General features: G+C 41.9%; 1 protein-coding gene across 3 annotated transcripts in view; it reads right to left on the minus strand.

Moving 5' to 3' along the window:
• The window catches only part of LOC139464067 (protein ITPRID2-like), an 80,298-nt gene that overhangs the window by 16,988 nt on the left and 46,633 nt on the right, over positions 1-16,677 (minus strand). For 2 of the 3 annotated variants that reach the window (XM_071245616.1, XM_071245618.1), the window contains 3 exons: positions 12,145-12,178; positions 11,078-11,197; positions 4,416-4,618 (listed from right to left, as the gene is read on the minus strand). In XM_071245616.1, coding sequence (XP_071101717.1) covers positions 4,416-4,618; positions 11,078-11,197; positions 12,145-12,178 — 357 coding nt within the window. Of the gene's footprint in view, positions 1-4,415; positions 4,619-11,077; positions 11,198-12,144; positions 12,179-15,228; positions 15,376-16,677 lie in introns of those variants that run through there. The other variant, XM_071245617.1, reaches the window with a different exon arrangement.

Here is a 16,677-nt window from a genome sequence, read left to right on the forward strand (position 1 = left end):
ATACCCTGGACCTCTTCAGGTATTGTTTTGTTCTGGAAGTGGCACCACCGTTCCCATTATCAGCACCTTCCACAGAACTTCTGTTGTAAGTTGATGGCTCTACTCAAGTGAGTATACTGGCCGATGGGACCAAGGTATTTAACAAAGGGAAGTATGATACTTTAATACAGAGGAAACTGAAGGATGCTAAAAGGTGAAATTCAACATGAGTGCAGAACTACAAACAACACACACATGTGACAGTGCTGCATGACTTTGAAGGAACCAACCACAAATGTGTCGTCACCATTAACATTGTGTTACTCAAAATGTTCTTTTATGTAACAAATAAAATAAAAATAGGAAAAAACAATAGTTCGCCCCGTTCTTCCTGCATTTGTCGGACAGGTTAACTGACCCTGGCAACGACATGGCTGGTTCCTTGTCTCTGTGCGCGTAACAAGTAACCAAGGTAACATTCTCCACTCAAAACGTGCTGAAGTCACCAGTATTTGTTTCCTGTACAGCTGTTGGAGGAGACAGACACAGGCGGACATGCTCACATTACCTGGCTGGGTGTCCTGCAGTCAACTACTGGAGAGGGGGGTCAGTCTACACTGTTGTAACATGGCCCAACACTACACCTGCCTATCTGTGGACCATGGCCCAACACTACACCTGCCTATCTGTGGACCATGGCCCAACACTACACCTGCCTATCTGTGGACCACGGCCCAACACTACACCTGCCTATCTGTAGACCATGTCCCAACACTACATTGCCTATCTGTAGAACTTGTCCCAACACTACATCTGCCTATCTGTATAACTTCACCAAACACTACATCTGCCTATCTGTATAACTTCACCAAACAATACATCTGCCTATCTGTGTACCACAGCGCAACACTACACCTGCCTATCTGTGGACCACGGCCCAACACTTCACCTGCCTATCTGTGGACCATGGCCCAACACTACACCTGCCTATCTGTGGACCATGTCCCAACACTACATTGCCTATCTGTAGAACTTGTCCCAACACTACATCTGCCTATCTGTATAACTTCACCAAACAATACATCTGCCTATCTGTGTACCACGGCCCAACACTACACCTGCCTATCTGTGGACCACAGCCCAACACTACACCTGCCTATCTGTGGACCACAGCCCAACACTACACCTGCCTATCTGTGGACCATGGCCAAACTCTACACCTGCCTATCTGTGGACCATGGCCCGATGCTACACCTGCCTATCTGTGGACCATGGCCCAACACTACACCTGCCTATCTGTGGACCGTGGCCCAACACTACACCTGCCTATCTTTAGCTCCCATCACTCCTATTCCAGAACTTCAGTGCTCTGCTTCTATAGGTAGGTATAAGAATGTTAGAAAATAACATTTATAATATGTGTGGATAAAAAGACCTGAAATATTGTTAACAAATCATCTGATCTTGATGAGTGAATTGCCTTTTATTTTGAAAATAATGTTTTTTATTTAACATAATGAAACACCACCAATAAATAATCATTACATTATGGTAGAATGGGGACAACTCAACCGTGTCTTCAGACAAGGTTTCACCACCACCACCACCACCACTCACTTCGGGCATAGCACTGTCTACAGAGAAACCCTGATAATCTGGACACAACAAATCCAGAAGCCCCACTTTGCAGACAATTCCTGTTTAAGAAATCCCCTTGAAGTGAAGGAAAAATGGTTTGTTAATCAACACTGTCAATACAGACTCCTGAAACACCACCATCCACATTCACAGGGTTCCACTGTATTAAAGTTTTAGAAAATATTTTTAAGATCAGATATTTTGTAAGTTGTTTATTTTCAAGAGCTGTACAACAAAGCAGTTGTCTGGCCAATGTATGCACACTTCAGGGAAATCTACACAGCATCCACTTCAATTAGTAAAAATTAATTTCCACTTGCATATGTCCCATATAAAAACCACTGATGACATTAAGGAACTCTCCGCACACTGATATGTTGCCTGTCTTGGTTTGGTTTATTTCCAGAGCTCCATTCCAATCTTAGCGCCACAACTACTGTAAGCCTGTGTGTGTAACATCCATCCATCTTAGCATTACAACTAGTGTAAGTCTGTTTGAGTGACATCCATCATGGCACACAGCGATCTTAGCGCCACAACTACCAGTGAGTGACATCCATCACGGCAAACAGCGATCTTAGCGCCACAACTACTGTAAGCCTGTGAGTGACATGGCACAAAGCAATCTTAGCGCCACAACTACCAGTGAGTGACATCCATCACGGCAAACAATGATCCTAGCGCCACAACTACTGTAAGCCTGTGAGTGACATGGCACACAGCGATCTTAGCACCACAACTACCTGTGAATGACATCCATCACGGCACATAGGACCTGCAATGCCTCACAACAGTTGTAGAACATCATCAGCATCAAGCAGACGAACAAGCTCAAGTCTACCAAGTACCCTAATTTCCGACGACAGCATAAAATGTCATCAAACATGTAAGAATTGCAACATAATGAACCCTGTTGCTATAGGGTGTTTGTAGAATCACTAAGCAGACATATATACCGGACACTGTATTCTCAAAACCCTTTCCCAAATGTCAAAGGAATCATGAACTCCTCAATGCTTGTGTGGCAACATCAGTCATTTGCAGAGAAAAACAAACATTTCAACAAAAACTGATTCACAGCATTAAATAACTTATAAACAGGACAGTGATCTGCGAGTGAAGTTCCCCCTCACGGACAGCACAGGTGAAGGAAGCACCAGTAAAATACTTCCCCAGTGTGTACTTCTCTAATTTAGTCAATAAAAAACAGTTGCATCAATCTGTCTGTCATAACAAGCACTGCTTTCATTTTTAAAATGTATAAAAACCCATTTGATCTTCTAACAAAAAACAAGTTGCACAAGTATGAATAGTTTCATTACATCATATTTCTTTCAACTAAATGAGTAAATCAGGATGAGGTTTCATAACTTTGTTATGCTGTTCCCTTTGTTGAAGTAATCAAATAAAATAGAACAGGCAGAATGATAAAATTATTGTTTTACAAAAGATTTCATGTTCTTGAAAGATTAATAGAGTCTCTTAATTTCCTGATCTTATCAATTTCTACTGACATGTCGCAAATGCTGGTGAGATACAAGAGTGGGAGTTATCTCCCTTGAGCTAGGTTTCATCATGGAATCATTTGTCACAAGAAAAACACAACCAAATATTCAGAGTAATTATCATCTCTGCAAAAAACAGGTGTAAAATAGAAGTTACTCGTGGTGACCAAAACATGTTCAGCAATATCATCTCGTGTCAACAGTTAATAACAAACTCAACAGCATATAATAGCCCCATCCAAATATGGAGGACAAAATAAGTCAACAGGAATATATCACAAACTTAGCTACGGCAATCTACAATATGGCAATCATGTCAACAGGGTGAAAAAATATCACAAAGCTACATAAATCATAACAAGTGATGCGGGAAAACATTTTGGCCAAAACTTATTCTTACATTCAGAGTATTTGGCAACAGGTATTTCTCTAGATGCGTAAAGAGTGGGACCTTGTGTTGAAGGTCAACCTGGAAGAGTCTGCAAGAAATGTATTCCTGTGTTCTGGGACTCGGTTCCTGGTCTTGGTATCAGGCATAAACAATTCTTCATCTGCTGGAACCAGAGGTGACTACTGTATCCAACCAATCAGCTGGCCTACGCAGACTTCAGCTATCCTGGGAGGTGCTGCAGCGTGGGGAAGTGACTCCAGCCCAGATCAGCTTCCTCGTCTATCTATACCAACGTGAGTTCGTGCACAAGGTAACTGCATCCAGCTTAACCAGAGAAATGTCAGGAGATGGTATCTGTCTCCATGGCTCAAAGGTGGGCATGACCTCCTGCCTGTGTTCACTAACCTTATAGATACCGACATAAATATCAACACATGGAGGAGAAGCTTGAAGCAGGACTTAGACGAGGGATTCATTAGGAGACAGCATGACGTTGAAGTAGTGGTACGCATCTTGGGACATGGACGAGGTGGAGCCAGATGACATGCTGATCGAATCACTCTCAGATTTACAAGGAGGCTCTAACAAGTCCAAGTTTTGGGGGCGTGTTTGAGCAAAGTAATCTTCATCATCAAGTGCACAGTCTTTGACTAAAGGTGACATAGGCCCATTCTGTGGTGTCTTCAGCTCGTGCTCAAGGATGTCAACATCTTCGATCTCCAACGTTACACCATCCCTACTCAAGGTCAAACCAGGGTCTTCTTCATTTCCATTCAAGTCGACGATGCCGACAATTGTACGATCTTCCATCAGCATGGTGAAGTGCTTCCGGGGAAAATAGGCTGGAACACGACAGTCAATCATATCATCCATTTCAGCACAATATTCTGAACCAAACTGACCTGACTTCTTCATCATGACTTGCTGGAGCTCGGGGTACTCGGTGAGGAAGTCAGCGATGTTGATGCCGCTGGCATGAGACTTCTGCATGAAGCGTACCGGCACTCGCAGCATCGGCGTCTCCTGCTCATGGGCGAAACCGAAACCAAGACTTCTCAACATCTGCTCTGGATCCACATTACGTTGAGACAGTAAAATGTCGAGACTGCAAACACAAAACCATCTATGAGAATCATTCAACATAAACTTCCAGCTTACAACCAGGACCTTGTTCCACATAGTGATCGTAGCGCTAAGGTGATCTTAATTCACATACTTTAACATTGAGTTATGACAGTCGTAGCACTAAGGTGATCGTAATTCCCATACTTTAACACTGACTTATGACAGTCTTAGCGCTAAGGTGATCGTAATTCCAATACTTTAACACTGACTTATGACAGTCGTAGTACTAAGGTGATCGTAATTTCAATACTTTAACACTGACTTATGACAGTCGTAGCGCTAAAGTGATCTTAATTCCCATACTTTAACACTGACTTATGACAGTCATAGCGCTAAGGTGATCGTAATTCCAATACTTTAACACTGACTTATGAAAGTAATAGCGCTACGGTGATCATAATTCCAATACTTTAACAGACTTGTGACAGTCGTAGCGCTTAGGTGAACATAATTCCAATACTTTAACACTGACTTGTGACAGTCGTAGCGCTAAGGTGATCGTAATTCCAATACTTTAACACCGACTTGTGACAGTCAAAGCGCTAAGGTGATCGTAATTTCAATACTTAAACACTGACTTATGACAGTCATAGCGCTAAGGTGATCGAAATTCCAATACTTTAACACTGACTTATGACAGTCGTAGCGCTAAGGTGATCGGAATTTCAATACTTTAACACCGACTTGTGACAGTCGTAGCGCTAAGAACGCTTTGTGGCATGGGGCCCAGGTCGCTTGGATCAGCTGACTAATCATGTGTAAACATTACATTGATAATGAGAATCATTCTACATTAACTCCCACCTTACACACCAAGAACCTCCTTGTATCCGACAGAGATTGTACCTCCTTGTATCAGACAGGGATCATACCTCCGTGTGACAGATCGTACCTTCATGTCACTGGGGGCCACGGGTGGCCCATTTGTCTAAGGTGCCGCGATTCACTGTGCAGAGTTGCGTCCCCTGGACACGACAGAATCCTATGATTGTGGGTTCGAATCCCGGTTCACTCCGATTATGTTTCTAGGTTTGTCAGCACCATACCTGTGCCCGTGGGTTTCACTGAAGTGGTAAACGTCTGAGACCTGCATCACTTCGGGCTTTCTTCCCACATTAAGCTGACACGCCGCGATATAACTGGAATAGTGTTAAAAGCGGCGTTAAACCCAACTCACTCACTCATGTCACAGATCGTTCCTCCTTGTATCAGACAGAGACCAACCTCCATGTGACAGATCGTACCTCCTTGTATCAGACAGAGACCAACCTCCATGTGACAGATCGTACCTCCTTGTATCAGGCAGAGACCGTACCTCAGTGTGACAGATCGTACCTCCTTGTATCAGACTGAGACCAACCTCCATGTGACAGATCATACCTCCTTGTATCAGACGGAGACCAACCTCCATGTCACAGATCATACCTCCTTGTATCAGACAGAGACCGTACCTCAATGTGACAGATTGTACCTCCTTGTATCAGACGGAGACCAACCTCCATGTGACAGATCGTACCTCCTTGTATCAGACAGAGACCAACCTCCATGTGACAGATCGTACCTCCTTGTATCAGACAGAGACCGTACCTCAGTGTGACAGATCGTACCTCCTTGTTTCAGACTGAGATCGTACCTCAGTGTGACAGATCGTACCTCCTAGTATCAGACAGACACCAACCTCCATGTGACAGATCGTACCTCCTTGTATCAGACAGAGACCAACCTCCATGTGACAGATCGTACCTCCTTGTATCAGACAGAGACCAACCTCCATGTGACAGATCGTACCTCCTTGTATCAGGCAGAGACCGTACCTCAGTGTGACAGATCGTACCTCCTTGTATCAGACTGAGACCAACCTCCATGTGACAGATCATACCTCCTTGTATCAGACGGAGACCAACCTCCACGTCACAGATCATACCTCCTTGTATCAGACAGAGAGCGTATCTCCATGTGACAGATCGTACCTCCTTGTATCAGACAGAGAGCGTATCTCCATGTGACAGATCGTACCTCCATGTATCAGACAGTGTTTGTTCTGCACCAGGCAGGGAATTGCAGTGCAACAGCAGGCAGGTAACGGGGCTACCTGGCTGACCCCTCAAACAGGTTTCCCATCTGCCTGGGGGTGTCCTCATCATTGCCTCTGAAAACATTACATCACAGCCCTAGGAGGCTATTGTTTGTGGGGGGCTGCTGTCTGCACACATGCTGCCCTGTGTCAACACCAGGAACACTGAGTTCTCACCTGTCTCACAATCTACCTGTCAATCAAACTCGCTCATGTGCGAAAATCAGCAACTTCTATCACTTCCATCACAAGGACAGGAATAGTGAGTTGTTCATAACAGGAATACTGATTTGCTCATAACAGGAATAGTGATTTACTCATGACAGGAATAGTGATTTACTCATGACAGGAATAGTGATTTACTCATGACTGGAATACTGATTTGCTCATAACTTGAATAGTGATTTGCTCATTACTGGAATAGTGTTTTGTTCAGTACAGGTATAGTGTTATGTTCAGTACAGGTATAGTGTTATGTTCAGTACAGGTATAGTGTTATGTTCAGTACAAGTATAGTGTTTTGTTCAGTACAGGTATAGTGTTATGTTCAGTACAGGTATAGTGTTTTGTTCAGTACAGGTATAGTGTTATGTTCAGTACAGGTATAGTGTTTTGTTCAGGACAGGTATAGTGTTATGTTCAGTACAAGTATAGTGTTATGTTCAGTACAGGAATAGTGTTATGTTCCGTACAAGTATAGTGTTTTGTTCAGTACAGGTATAGTGTTATGTTCAGTACAGGTATAGTGTTTTGTTCAGTACAAGTATAGTGTTATGTTCAGTACAAGTATAGTGTTATGTTCAGTACAGGTATAGTGTTTTGTTCAGTACAGGTATAGTGTTATGTTCAGTACAGGTATAGTGTTTTGTTCAGTACAGGTATAGTGTTATGTTCAGTACAGGTAGAGTGTTATGTTCAGTAAAGGTATAGTGTTTTGTTCAGTACAAGTATAGTGTTTTGTTCAGTACAGGTATAGTGTTATGTTCAGTACAGGTATAGTGTTTTGTTCAGTACAGGTATAGTGTTATGTTCAGTACAGGTATAGTGTTTTGTTCAGTACAGGTATAGTGTTATGTTCAGTACAGGTAGAGTGTTATGTTCAGTAAAGGTATAGTGTTTTGTTCAGTACAAGTATAGTGTTTTGTTCAGTACAAGTATAGTGTTTTGTTCCGTACAAGTATAGTGTTTTGTTCAGTACAAGTATAGTGTTTTGTTCAGTACAAGTATAGTGTTTTGTTCAGTACAAGTATAGTGTTATGTTCAGTACAAGTATAGTGTTTTGTTCAGTACAGGTATAGTGTTTTGTTCCGTACAAGTAGAGTGTTATGTTCAGTAAAGGTACAGTGTTTTGTTCCGTACAAGTATAGTGTTTTGTTCAGTACAAGTATAGTGTTTTGTTCAGTACAGGTATAGTGTTTTGTTCAGTACAGGTATAGTGTTATGTTCAGTACAGGTAGAGTGTTATGTTCAGTACAGGTAGAGTGTTATGTTCAGTAAAGGTATAGTGTTTCGTTCAGTACAAGTATAGTGTTTTGTTCCGTACAGGTATAGTGTTTTGTTCCGTACAAGTATAGTGTTTTGTTCAGTACAAGTATAGTGTTTTGATCAGTACAAGTATAGTGTTTTGTTCAGTACAGGTATAGTGTTTTGTTCAGTACAGGTATAGTGTTATGTTCAGTACAGGTAGAGTGTTATGTTCAGTAAAGGTATAGTGTTTTGTTCAGTACAAGTATAGTGTTTTGTTCCGTACAAGTATAGTGTTTTGTTCAGTACAAGTATAGTGTTTTGTTCAGTACAAGTATAGTGTTTTGTTCAGTACAGGTATAGTGTTATGTTCAGTAAAGGTAGAGTGTTATGTTCAGTAAAGGTATAGTGTTTTGTTCAGTACAAGTATAGTGTTTTGTTCCGTACAAGTATAGTGTTTTGTTCCGTACAAGTATAGTGTTTTGTTCAGTACAGGTATAGTGTTTTGTTCAGTACAAGTATAGTGTTTTGTTCAGTACAAGTATAGTGTTTTGTTCCGTACAAGTATAGTGTTATGTTCAGTACAGGTATAGTGTTTTGTTCAGTACAAGTATAGTGTTTTGTTCAGTACAAGTATAGTGTTTTGTTCCGTACAAGTATAGTGTTTTGTTCAGTACAGGTATAGTGTTTTGTTCAGTACAAGTATAGTGTTTTGTTCAGTACAAGTATAGTGTTTTGTTCCGTACAAGTATAGTGTTATGTTCAGTACAGGTATAGTGTTTTGTTCCGTACAAGTATAGTGTTATGTTCAGTACAAGTATAGTGTTTTGTTCAGTACAAGTATAGTGTTTTGTTCAGTACAAGTATAGTGTTTTGTTCAGTACAAGTATAGTGTTATGTTCAGTACAAGTATAGTGTTTTGTTCCGTACAAGTATAGTGTTTTGTTCAGTAAAGGTATAGTGTTATGTTCAGTACAGGTATAGTGTTTTGTTCAGTACAAGTATAGTGTTTTGTTCAGTACAAGTATAGTGTTTTGTTCCGTACAAGTATAGTGTTTTGTTCAGTACAGGTATAGTGTTATGTTCAGTACAGGTATAGTGTTTTGTTCAGTACAAGTATAGTGTTATGTTCAGTACAGGTATAGTGTTTTGTTCAGTACAAGTATAGTGTTTTGTTCCGTACAAGTATAGTGTTATGTTCAGTACAAGTATAGTGTTATGTTCAGTACAGGTAGAGTGTTATGTTCAGTAAAGGTATAGTGTTTTGTTCAGTACAGGTATAGTGTTATGTTCAGTACAAGTATAGTGTTTTGTTCAGTACAGGTATAGTGTTTTGTTCAGTACAGGTATAGTGTTTTGTTCAGTACAGGTATAGTGTTTTGTTCAGTACAGGTATAGTGTTTTGTTCAGTACAGGTATAGTGTTTTGTTCAGTACAAGTATAGTGTTTTGTTCAGTACAAGTATAGTGTTTTGTTCAGTACAAGTATAGTGTTTTGTTCAGTACAAGTATAGTGTTTTGTTCAGTACAGGTATAGTGTTTTGTTCAGTACAGGTATAGTGTTTTGTTCAGTACAGGTATAGTGTTTTGTTCAGTACAAGTATAGTGTTTTGTTCAGTACAAGTATAGTGTTTTGTTCAGTACAAGTATAGTGTTTTGTTCAGTACAGGTATAGTGTTATGTTCAGTACAGGTATAGTGTTTTGTTCAGTACAAGTATAGTGTTATGTTCAGTACAGGTATAGTGTTTTGTTCAGTACAAGTATAGTGTTTTGTTCCGTACAAGTATAGTGTTATGTTCAGTACAAGTATAGTGTTATGTTCAGTACAGGTAGAGTGTTATGTTCAGTACAAGTATAGTGTTTTGTTCAGTACAGGTATAGTGTTATGTTCAGTACAAGTATAGTGTTTTGTTCAGTACAGGTATAGTGTTTTGTTCAGTACAGGTATAGTGTTTTGTTCAGTACAGGTATAGTGTTTTGTTCAGTACAGGTATAGTGTTTTGTTCAGTACAGGTATAGTGTTTTGTTCAGTACAAGTATAGTGTTTTGTTCAGTACAAGTATAGTGTTTTGTTCAGTACAAGTATAGTGTTTTGTTCAGTACAAGTATAGTGTTTTGTTCAGTACAGGTATAGTGTTTTGTTCAGTACAGGTATAGTGTTTTGTTCAGTACAGGTATAGTGTTTTGTTCATTACAGGTATAGTGCTTTGTTCAGTACAAGTATAGTGTTTTGTTCAGTAAAGGTATAGTGTTTTGTTCAGTACAAGTATAGTGCTTTGTTCAGTACAAGTATAGTGTTTTGTTCAGTACAGGTATAGTGTTATGTTCAGTACAGGTATAGTGTTTTGTTCAGTACAAGTATAGTGTTTTGTTCAGTACAGGTAGAGTGTTATGTTCAGTACAGGTAGAGTGTTTTGTTCAGTACAGGTATAGTGTTTTGTTCAGTACAGGTATAGTGTTTTGTTCAGTACAGGTATAGTGTTTTGTTCATTACAGGTATAGTGCTTTGTTCAGTACAAGTATAGTGTTTTGTTCAGTACAGGTATAGTGTTTTGTTCAGTACAGGTATAGTGTTTTGTTCAGTACAGGTATAGTGTTTTGTTCAGTACAGGTATAGTGTTTTGTTCATTACAGGTATAGTGCTTTGTTCAGTACAAGTATAGTGTTTTGTTCAGTACAGGTATAGTGTTTTGTTCAGTACAGGTATAGTGTTTTGTTCACTACAGGTATAGTGCTTTGTTCAGTACAGGTATAGTGTTTGGCTCTGTTTAGGAATAGTGTCTTGTCTGACCTCAGCTGTGGGGTTCGACCTGACGACACAGGGAGGGATACGTCTTCTACTTGCAATGTTACTACTCAGTGGGCCTTTCAACAAACAGTAAATGAGGCAGCCTGGTCTACCTGTTGGCACTGGAGCCGCTGGTCTGGCCGGAGACCTCCGAGTTGAAGCTTGTCCATCCGTAGTTACCGGCAGCTTTCAGACTGGCCAGCCGGGGATCAAGCGGGGCCGCTGTAGTCGCACTGAAATAGGACACAGGTTCATAGCAAAATAGTATCCATGTTGTTTAGGTGAAATCAAGCATTTGTGTTGGCAATTTATTATGACTTTGCTATTAAAAAAGTATGAAATATCACAAATCAGATGGTTAGATGTCATTAAATAGCTACAATGTTAGACTTGAAAATTGATTATCAATTACAAGAAATAATTTAGAAATGAATTTAGTTATTTGATTAAAAAATGATACTTTTGAATATCAAGAATTCATTTTTAAGATATCAGTTATTGAAATTCTTGAAACAATGAAACAATCACTATTGCCTTGGTATAGGAAATAAACAGTGAAATGGACATTCATAACTTCGACGTTAACAAAATGTAATATTTCCAAATGAATGTTTTACATTTTGGTCAAACAGGACTTCCAAATATAGCAGAGGTGTGAAGATATCCTCCCGGTAGTACAGACTTGGACATAGTCATACCTGTACAAGAAATCCATCAGGAACACGCTCCCAAATGTCACCTACATCGTCAACCTCGCCACAATAGTCAGTCTTACACACACACACACACACACACACACACACACACACACACACACACACACACACACACACACACACACACACACACACACACACACACACAGGCAGACAGACACACACACAGACAGACACACACACACACAGAGGCAGACAGACAGACACACAGACAGACAGACACACACACACACACATACAGAGGCAGACAGACAGACACACAGACAGACACACACACACACACACAGACAGACACACACACACACACAGGCAGACAGACACACAGGCAGACACACACACACACACACACACACACACACACACACACAACCTCAATTTCTGACATGGAGGCTGAGATATACTGGTCCAGAAGACAACAACTTAAAACTTGTTAGTTTTCAGTAGCCAGAAAGAAAGTCACGTACCTGACTGTGTTGGGGACGGCTGACAATGTGTTTGCTGAAATCGACAAGAAGCTATCCGTCAGGTGCAAAATAGGAAATCTCTATAAGTTGAAGAGTTCATCTACCTGTTAACTATGTGCTGACTAACTCATGGTTGTCAACAGCCATGCTTCACGAGATGATATCTCCCTTGTTTGTTTCACCTCATACAGTTGAAGTCAGCATCCATATTTCCTACACTCACTCTGCATTCATTCTATTTTTTCTGTTGTCTATGTTAACACCACAAGCCCCGAGGAAGTGAATTCATTCATGTATACTAGACATGCTTGACGAAGAACTCTACAAATGATATCATTCTTTTGGCAGAAAAATAAAATCTATTTAAAGTCACTCACAAAAGACATACTTGATTTAAACTTTCACAGCACACATTAGAGGAGTGTTTTCAGACATGCTTTTGATAACATAGAGGGCACATGAAGCGAGACACTGCACCTCACAGCCTGGAATACATGACCTGGAGTGACCTGTTTGCCAGCCCCAACTTATGTCGACCCTGTATTGTTGGCTGTCTGTTGGCTGGTACAATATAGGAAGTGCCTCATAAATAGTCTTGTTAATTGATTCATTAAAGCTGATTAATTATTAAGATTAATTGGCTATCACTGTTTTGGGGTAATTGACACCTGTTGCCTAACTCTCTACATTGGATCTGGGGAGGTGGGACAGGGGTAGGCGGGGTCGGGGGTTGAGGGGAGGGCAAAGAGATGGGTTGCGGGGTCAGGGGTCAGAGGGGTCTTCTCAACAAGGGAAGATGGTGGTAGATCAAGCTCAGGACGATGGTCAGATTTTGTTCTAAAGATGTTGTCATTGGCTTAATTCTAGAGTGGCACAGACCTCATAACTGTCGGTATAGTTCTTATCAGAGCGGCCCACACGGTACATGTGCAGAGCAGGTAATAGCCCCAACTCTCAAAGTATTGATCTGCGAACCAGCACTAGACTGGGTTGAGTCAAGTGAATTCTCAGTCCAGGTGTACTCATACATTTAATAAATCCTAGTGTTACACCACACTTGAGGTCAAATAGAAGCTGGAATGGGGGCTTCAGTGATAAGTATAGATCAATGGCCCGACAGAGGCTGGGAACCAATTATCGGAATAGCAAAATAATGAACATATCTCAGTTCTCCCATTTGGTGATCATCTGTGGCTGGGTTCCTGACAGAAGTCTGCCTAATGATAGAGATTATTACAGGCCAGGAGCATGGTGGCGGGCTTGTGCTGAGGAGGAGCTGCAGTTTATGATATCTATAACCCCGTCGTGACCAGCTTATCTTCCATGACCAGCTTATCTTCCCTGCGTAATCTGTGTACCCTGATGCCCCCCTCCCCCCTCCCCACCACCAGGAAGTAGTGGTGGTGTCAGGGCAGTTCCTGTAACCTGGTTATATGACACATCACACAAGCTGACCCCAGCCAATCACATCAGTTAAGTCTACTGGACCCTTGGAGGTCACTGCTTTGTAACTTTAGGTCTGGATGATCAAACACCTTCAAAATCTGTAGGTAGGGTATGAAAATCTTCCATTATTGTAAGTTTGATCAATATGTCCAAGCAGTAGCAGGATAGCAGGAAAAGTAAATCCCTGTTTAATGAAGACAAAATGGCATTTTAAATATGGCACACACATACACACATACACTTATGTTGTCTACTTGTGCTACAAGAGACCTACTAACGTCTCCATCAAGTAGGTGGTACCCGAGGGAATGCTTTTGAACATGTAGCATCACTTATGGTGGACTGAATGGTTCATGGTGCATAAAAGGTGTTCATGGTGTTTATGGTGTTTACCATGTGTTTACCATGTGTTTACCGTTTATAGTCCCTAACTGGCTCCCACAGGAGATATGCTTGGGTGAGATCAAGCGATACCTACATTGTAGATATTGCTGCAATGAAATTGCATCACAATGCTTTGCAGACCATTGTGACATCATTGTTTTTATTTCTTATAGAAAACTTTGACCAAGTTTTCTTGGTCTTGGTCCAAGTTGAGCTGCTTACACTTATCAAAGTTTTTGACAGGCTGTCAAAGTATTGGTGGGAATTATCTTGCCAAGATGGATGCTACTGACGAAGAATGTTTTGCTGTTGTCATATGTTTTTTGTGTATTGCCATGATGTGACGGCAGCGTCGGGGAGGCAAAGGCATATTTGGTCCCGAGAATGGCTGCTCGTTCTTGAACCAAATCAATTAATTCTTCCAACATCTCATCAGTCCAAAATAGTGGGCTCGACTTGACTCTATGCACTTTCGGTTGAAAAGGGGTAAATGCTGCTTGCATTTTGATTGGTTAAATAAAATCAACATCATCAAACTTTGATCAATAGAAATAGGATCGGTTTCTATTCCATCAAAGTCCACCAAAAAACATGTTACACATTCAAAAACTTGGTCAAAATGGACTTTGACCAAGTTTTTGATAAAAGCTTTTGATAGTGTAATAGGGGCTTAAGACAATGCTTAATACTGTCTGCAAACTGAAAAAGGTGGAAGAATGATGTTGGATGATATACCAAAAGACATGTGGGTGAGATTCTCTATGTAATTACCATGTATTTACCATGTATTTACAGAACAAGACTTAAACAAATGACCAAAATATGTTTGCAAAAGAGACCAAACTATGATTTTTATGTTGCTACTATGTTACATATGATTGGGATACTGTGAGTCATTAAATCATTACAGGGAGCATAGTTGCAGAGTAAAGATTCAGTAAGAATAAAAGAAAATCCCCATTATAAACAGTGTTACACACATGCCAGACTTACTGCTTGTAAAAGTACATTGTACCTACATGAACACTACAACTGACAAATGGAAATAATAACATTTTCAATATGGCCGCTATGGCAGCCATGGATAAATAAAGTTTGTGAGAAGTATTTAATCATCCTAACATTTCTCACACAATATTCTGACTTCATACGTAATGTGGTTTGAGAAGTAATGTTACAAAACTGGGATTAGTAGAAAAAATATAGGTCATAAGATGAAAATGACAGTTTCAAAATAGCCATTGGTCTACATACACCCGCTATCCACTAGAATCTTCTGCCAGGTGTACACACTCAGATCCATGGTGGCCGAGGTTGGAGCTGCTCCATGCTACAGCACTGACAGGCAGGTCCACACAGGTAGGGAGATACGAAGCCTTATCTCACACTATCAGTGACTGCACTCACCAACATTTTATAACTCTGTTTTCTATATCAGGCAAATTCCAAGGAAAGCCCATGTCCAAAGTCTCCGGCAGATTCTTCACTAAGCTGTTCCCTGGCACTGACAACACACACGATACAAAGCCAGGCCCTCATGTACAGGTTGGGGAAATAGTTTTTTAACGATACTGGATTAAATATGATTGTATTGTCAAGTCACCTCACACTAGATGTAAACTACTGAGGTTGTTTTTTAGGATTGATTTATGCCACTGTGAGACAGCGGAAGCTTTCAACATACTTCATAGGTTTGGTTAAAAATAACCCTGCACTGTTAAGAAGCTTATCTGTAAATGAGTAGAGTGAAATGTCTGGGCTTGGCTATCTACACAACAGTAATGAGTATAAGGACTGGGACTATTACAGCCACTTCCTGCTTAACACAGGACTGGAGGGACAGGGAGGGACAGGGAGGGACAGGGAGGGACAGGGAGAGACAGGGAGGGACAGGGAGGGACAGGGAGAGACAGGGCGGGACAGGGAGAGACAGGGAGGGACAGGGAGAGACAGGGAGGGACATGGAGGGACAGGGCAGGACAGGGAGGGACAGGGAGAGACAGGGAGGGACATGGAGGGACAGGGAGGGACAGGGCAGGACAGGGAGAGACAGGGCAGGACAGGGAGGGACAGGGAGGGACAGGGCGGGACATGGAGGGACAGGGAGGGACATGGAGGGACAGGGAGGGACAGGGAGGGACATGGAGGGACAGGGAGAGACAGGGAGGGACATGGAGGGACAGGGCAGGACAGGGAGAGACAGGGCGGGACAGGGCGGGACATGGAGGGACAGGGAGAGACATGGAGGGACAGGGAGAGACAGGGCAGGACAGGGAGAGACATGGAGGGACAGGGAGAGACATGGAGGGACAGGGAGAGACAGGGCAGGACAGGGAGGGACAGGGAGGGACATGGAGGGACAGGGAGGGACAGGGAGGGACAAGGCGGGACAGGGAGAGACAGGGAGGGACATGGAGGGACAGGGCAGGACAGGGAGAGACAGGGAGAGACAGGGAGAGACAGGGAGGGACATGGAGGGACAGGGAGAGACAGGGCAGGACATGGAGGGACAGGGCGGGACATGGAGGGACAGGGCGGGACAGGGCGGGACATGGAGGGACAGGGAGAGACAGGGAGGGACATGGAGGGACAGGGAGAGACAGGGAGGGACATGGAGGGACAGGGCGGGACAGGGCGGGACATGGAGGGACAGGGAGAGACAGGGAGGGACATGGAGGGACAGGGAGAGACAGGGAGGGACAT

This window comes from Haliotis cracherodii, unplaced genomic scaffold (genome assembly GCF_022045235.1).
Source record: "Haliotis cracherodii isolate W230 unplaced genomic scaffold, xgHalCrac1.p SCAF_16, whole genome shotgun sequence".
NCBI classification, from domain to species: Eukaryota; Metazoa; Mollusca; class Gastropoda; order Lepetellida; family Haliotidae; genus Haliotis; species Haliotis cracherodii.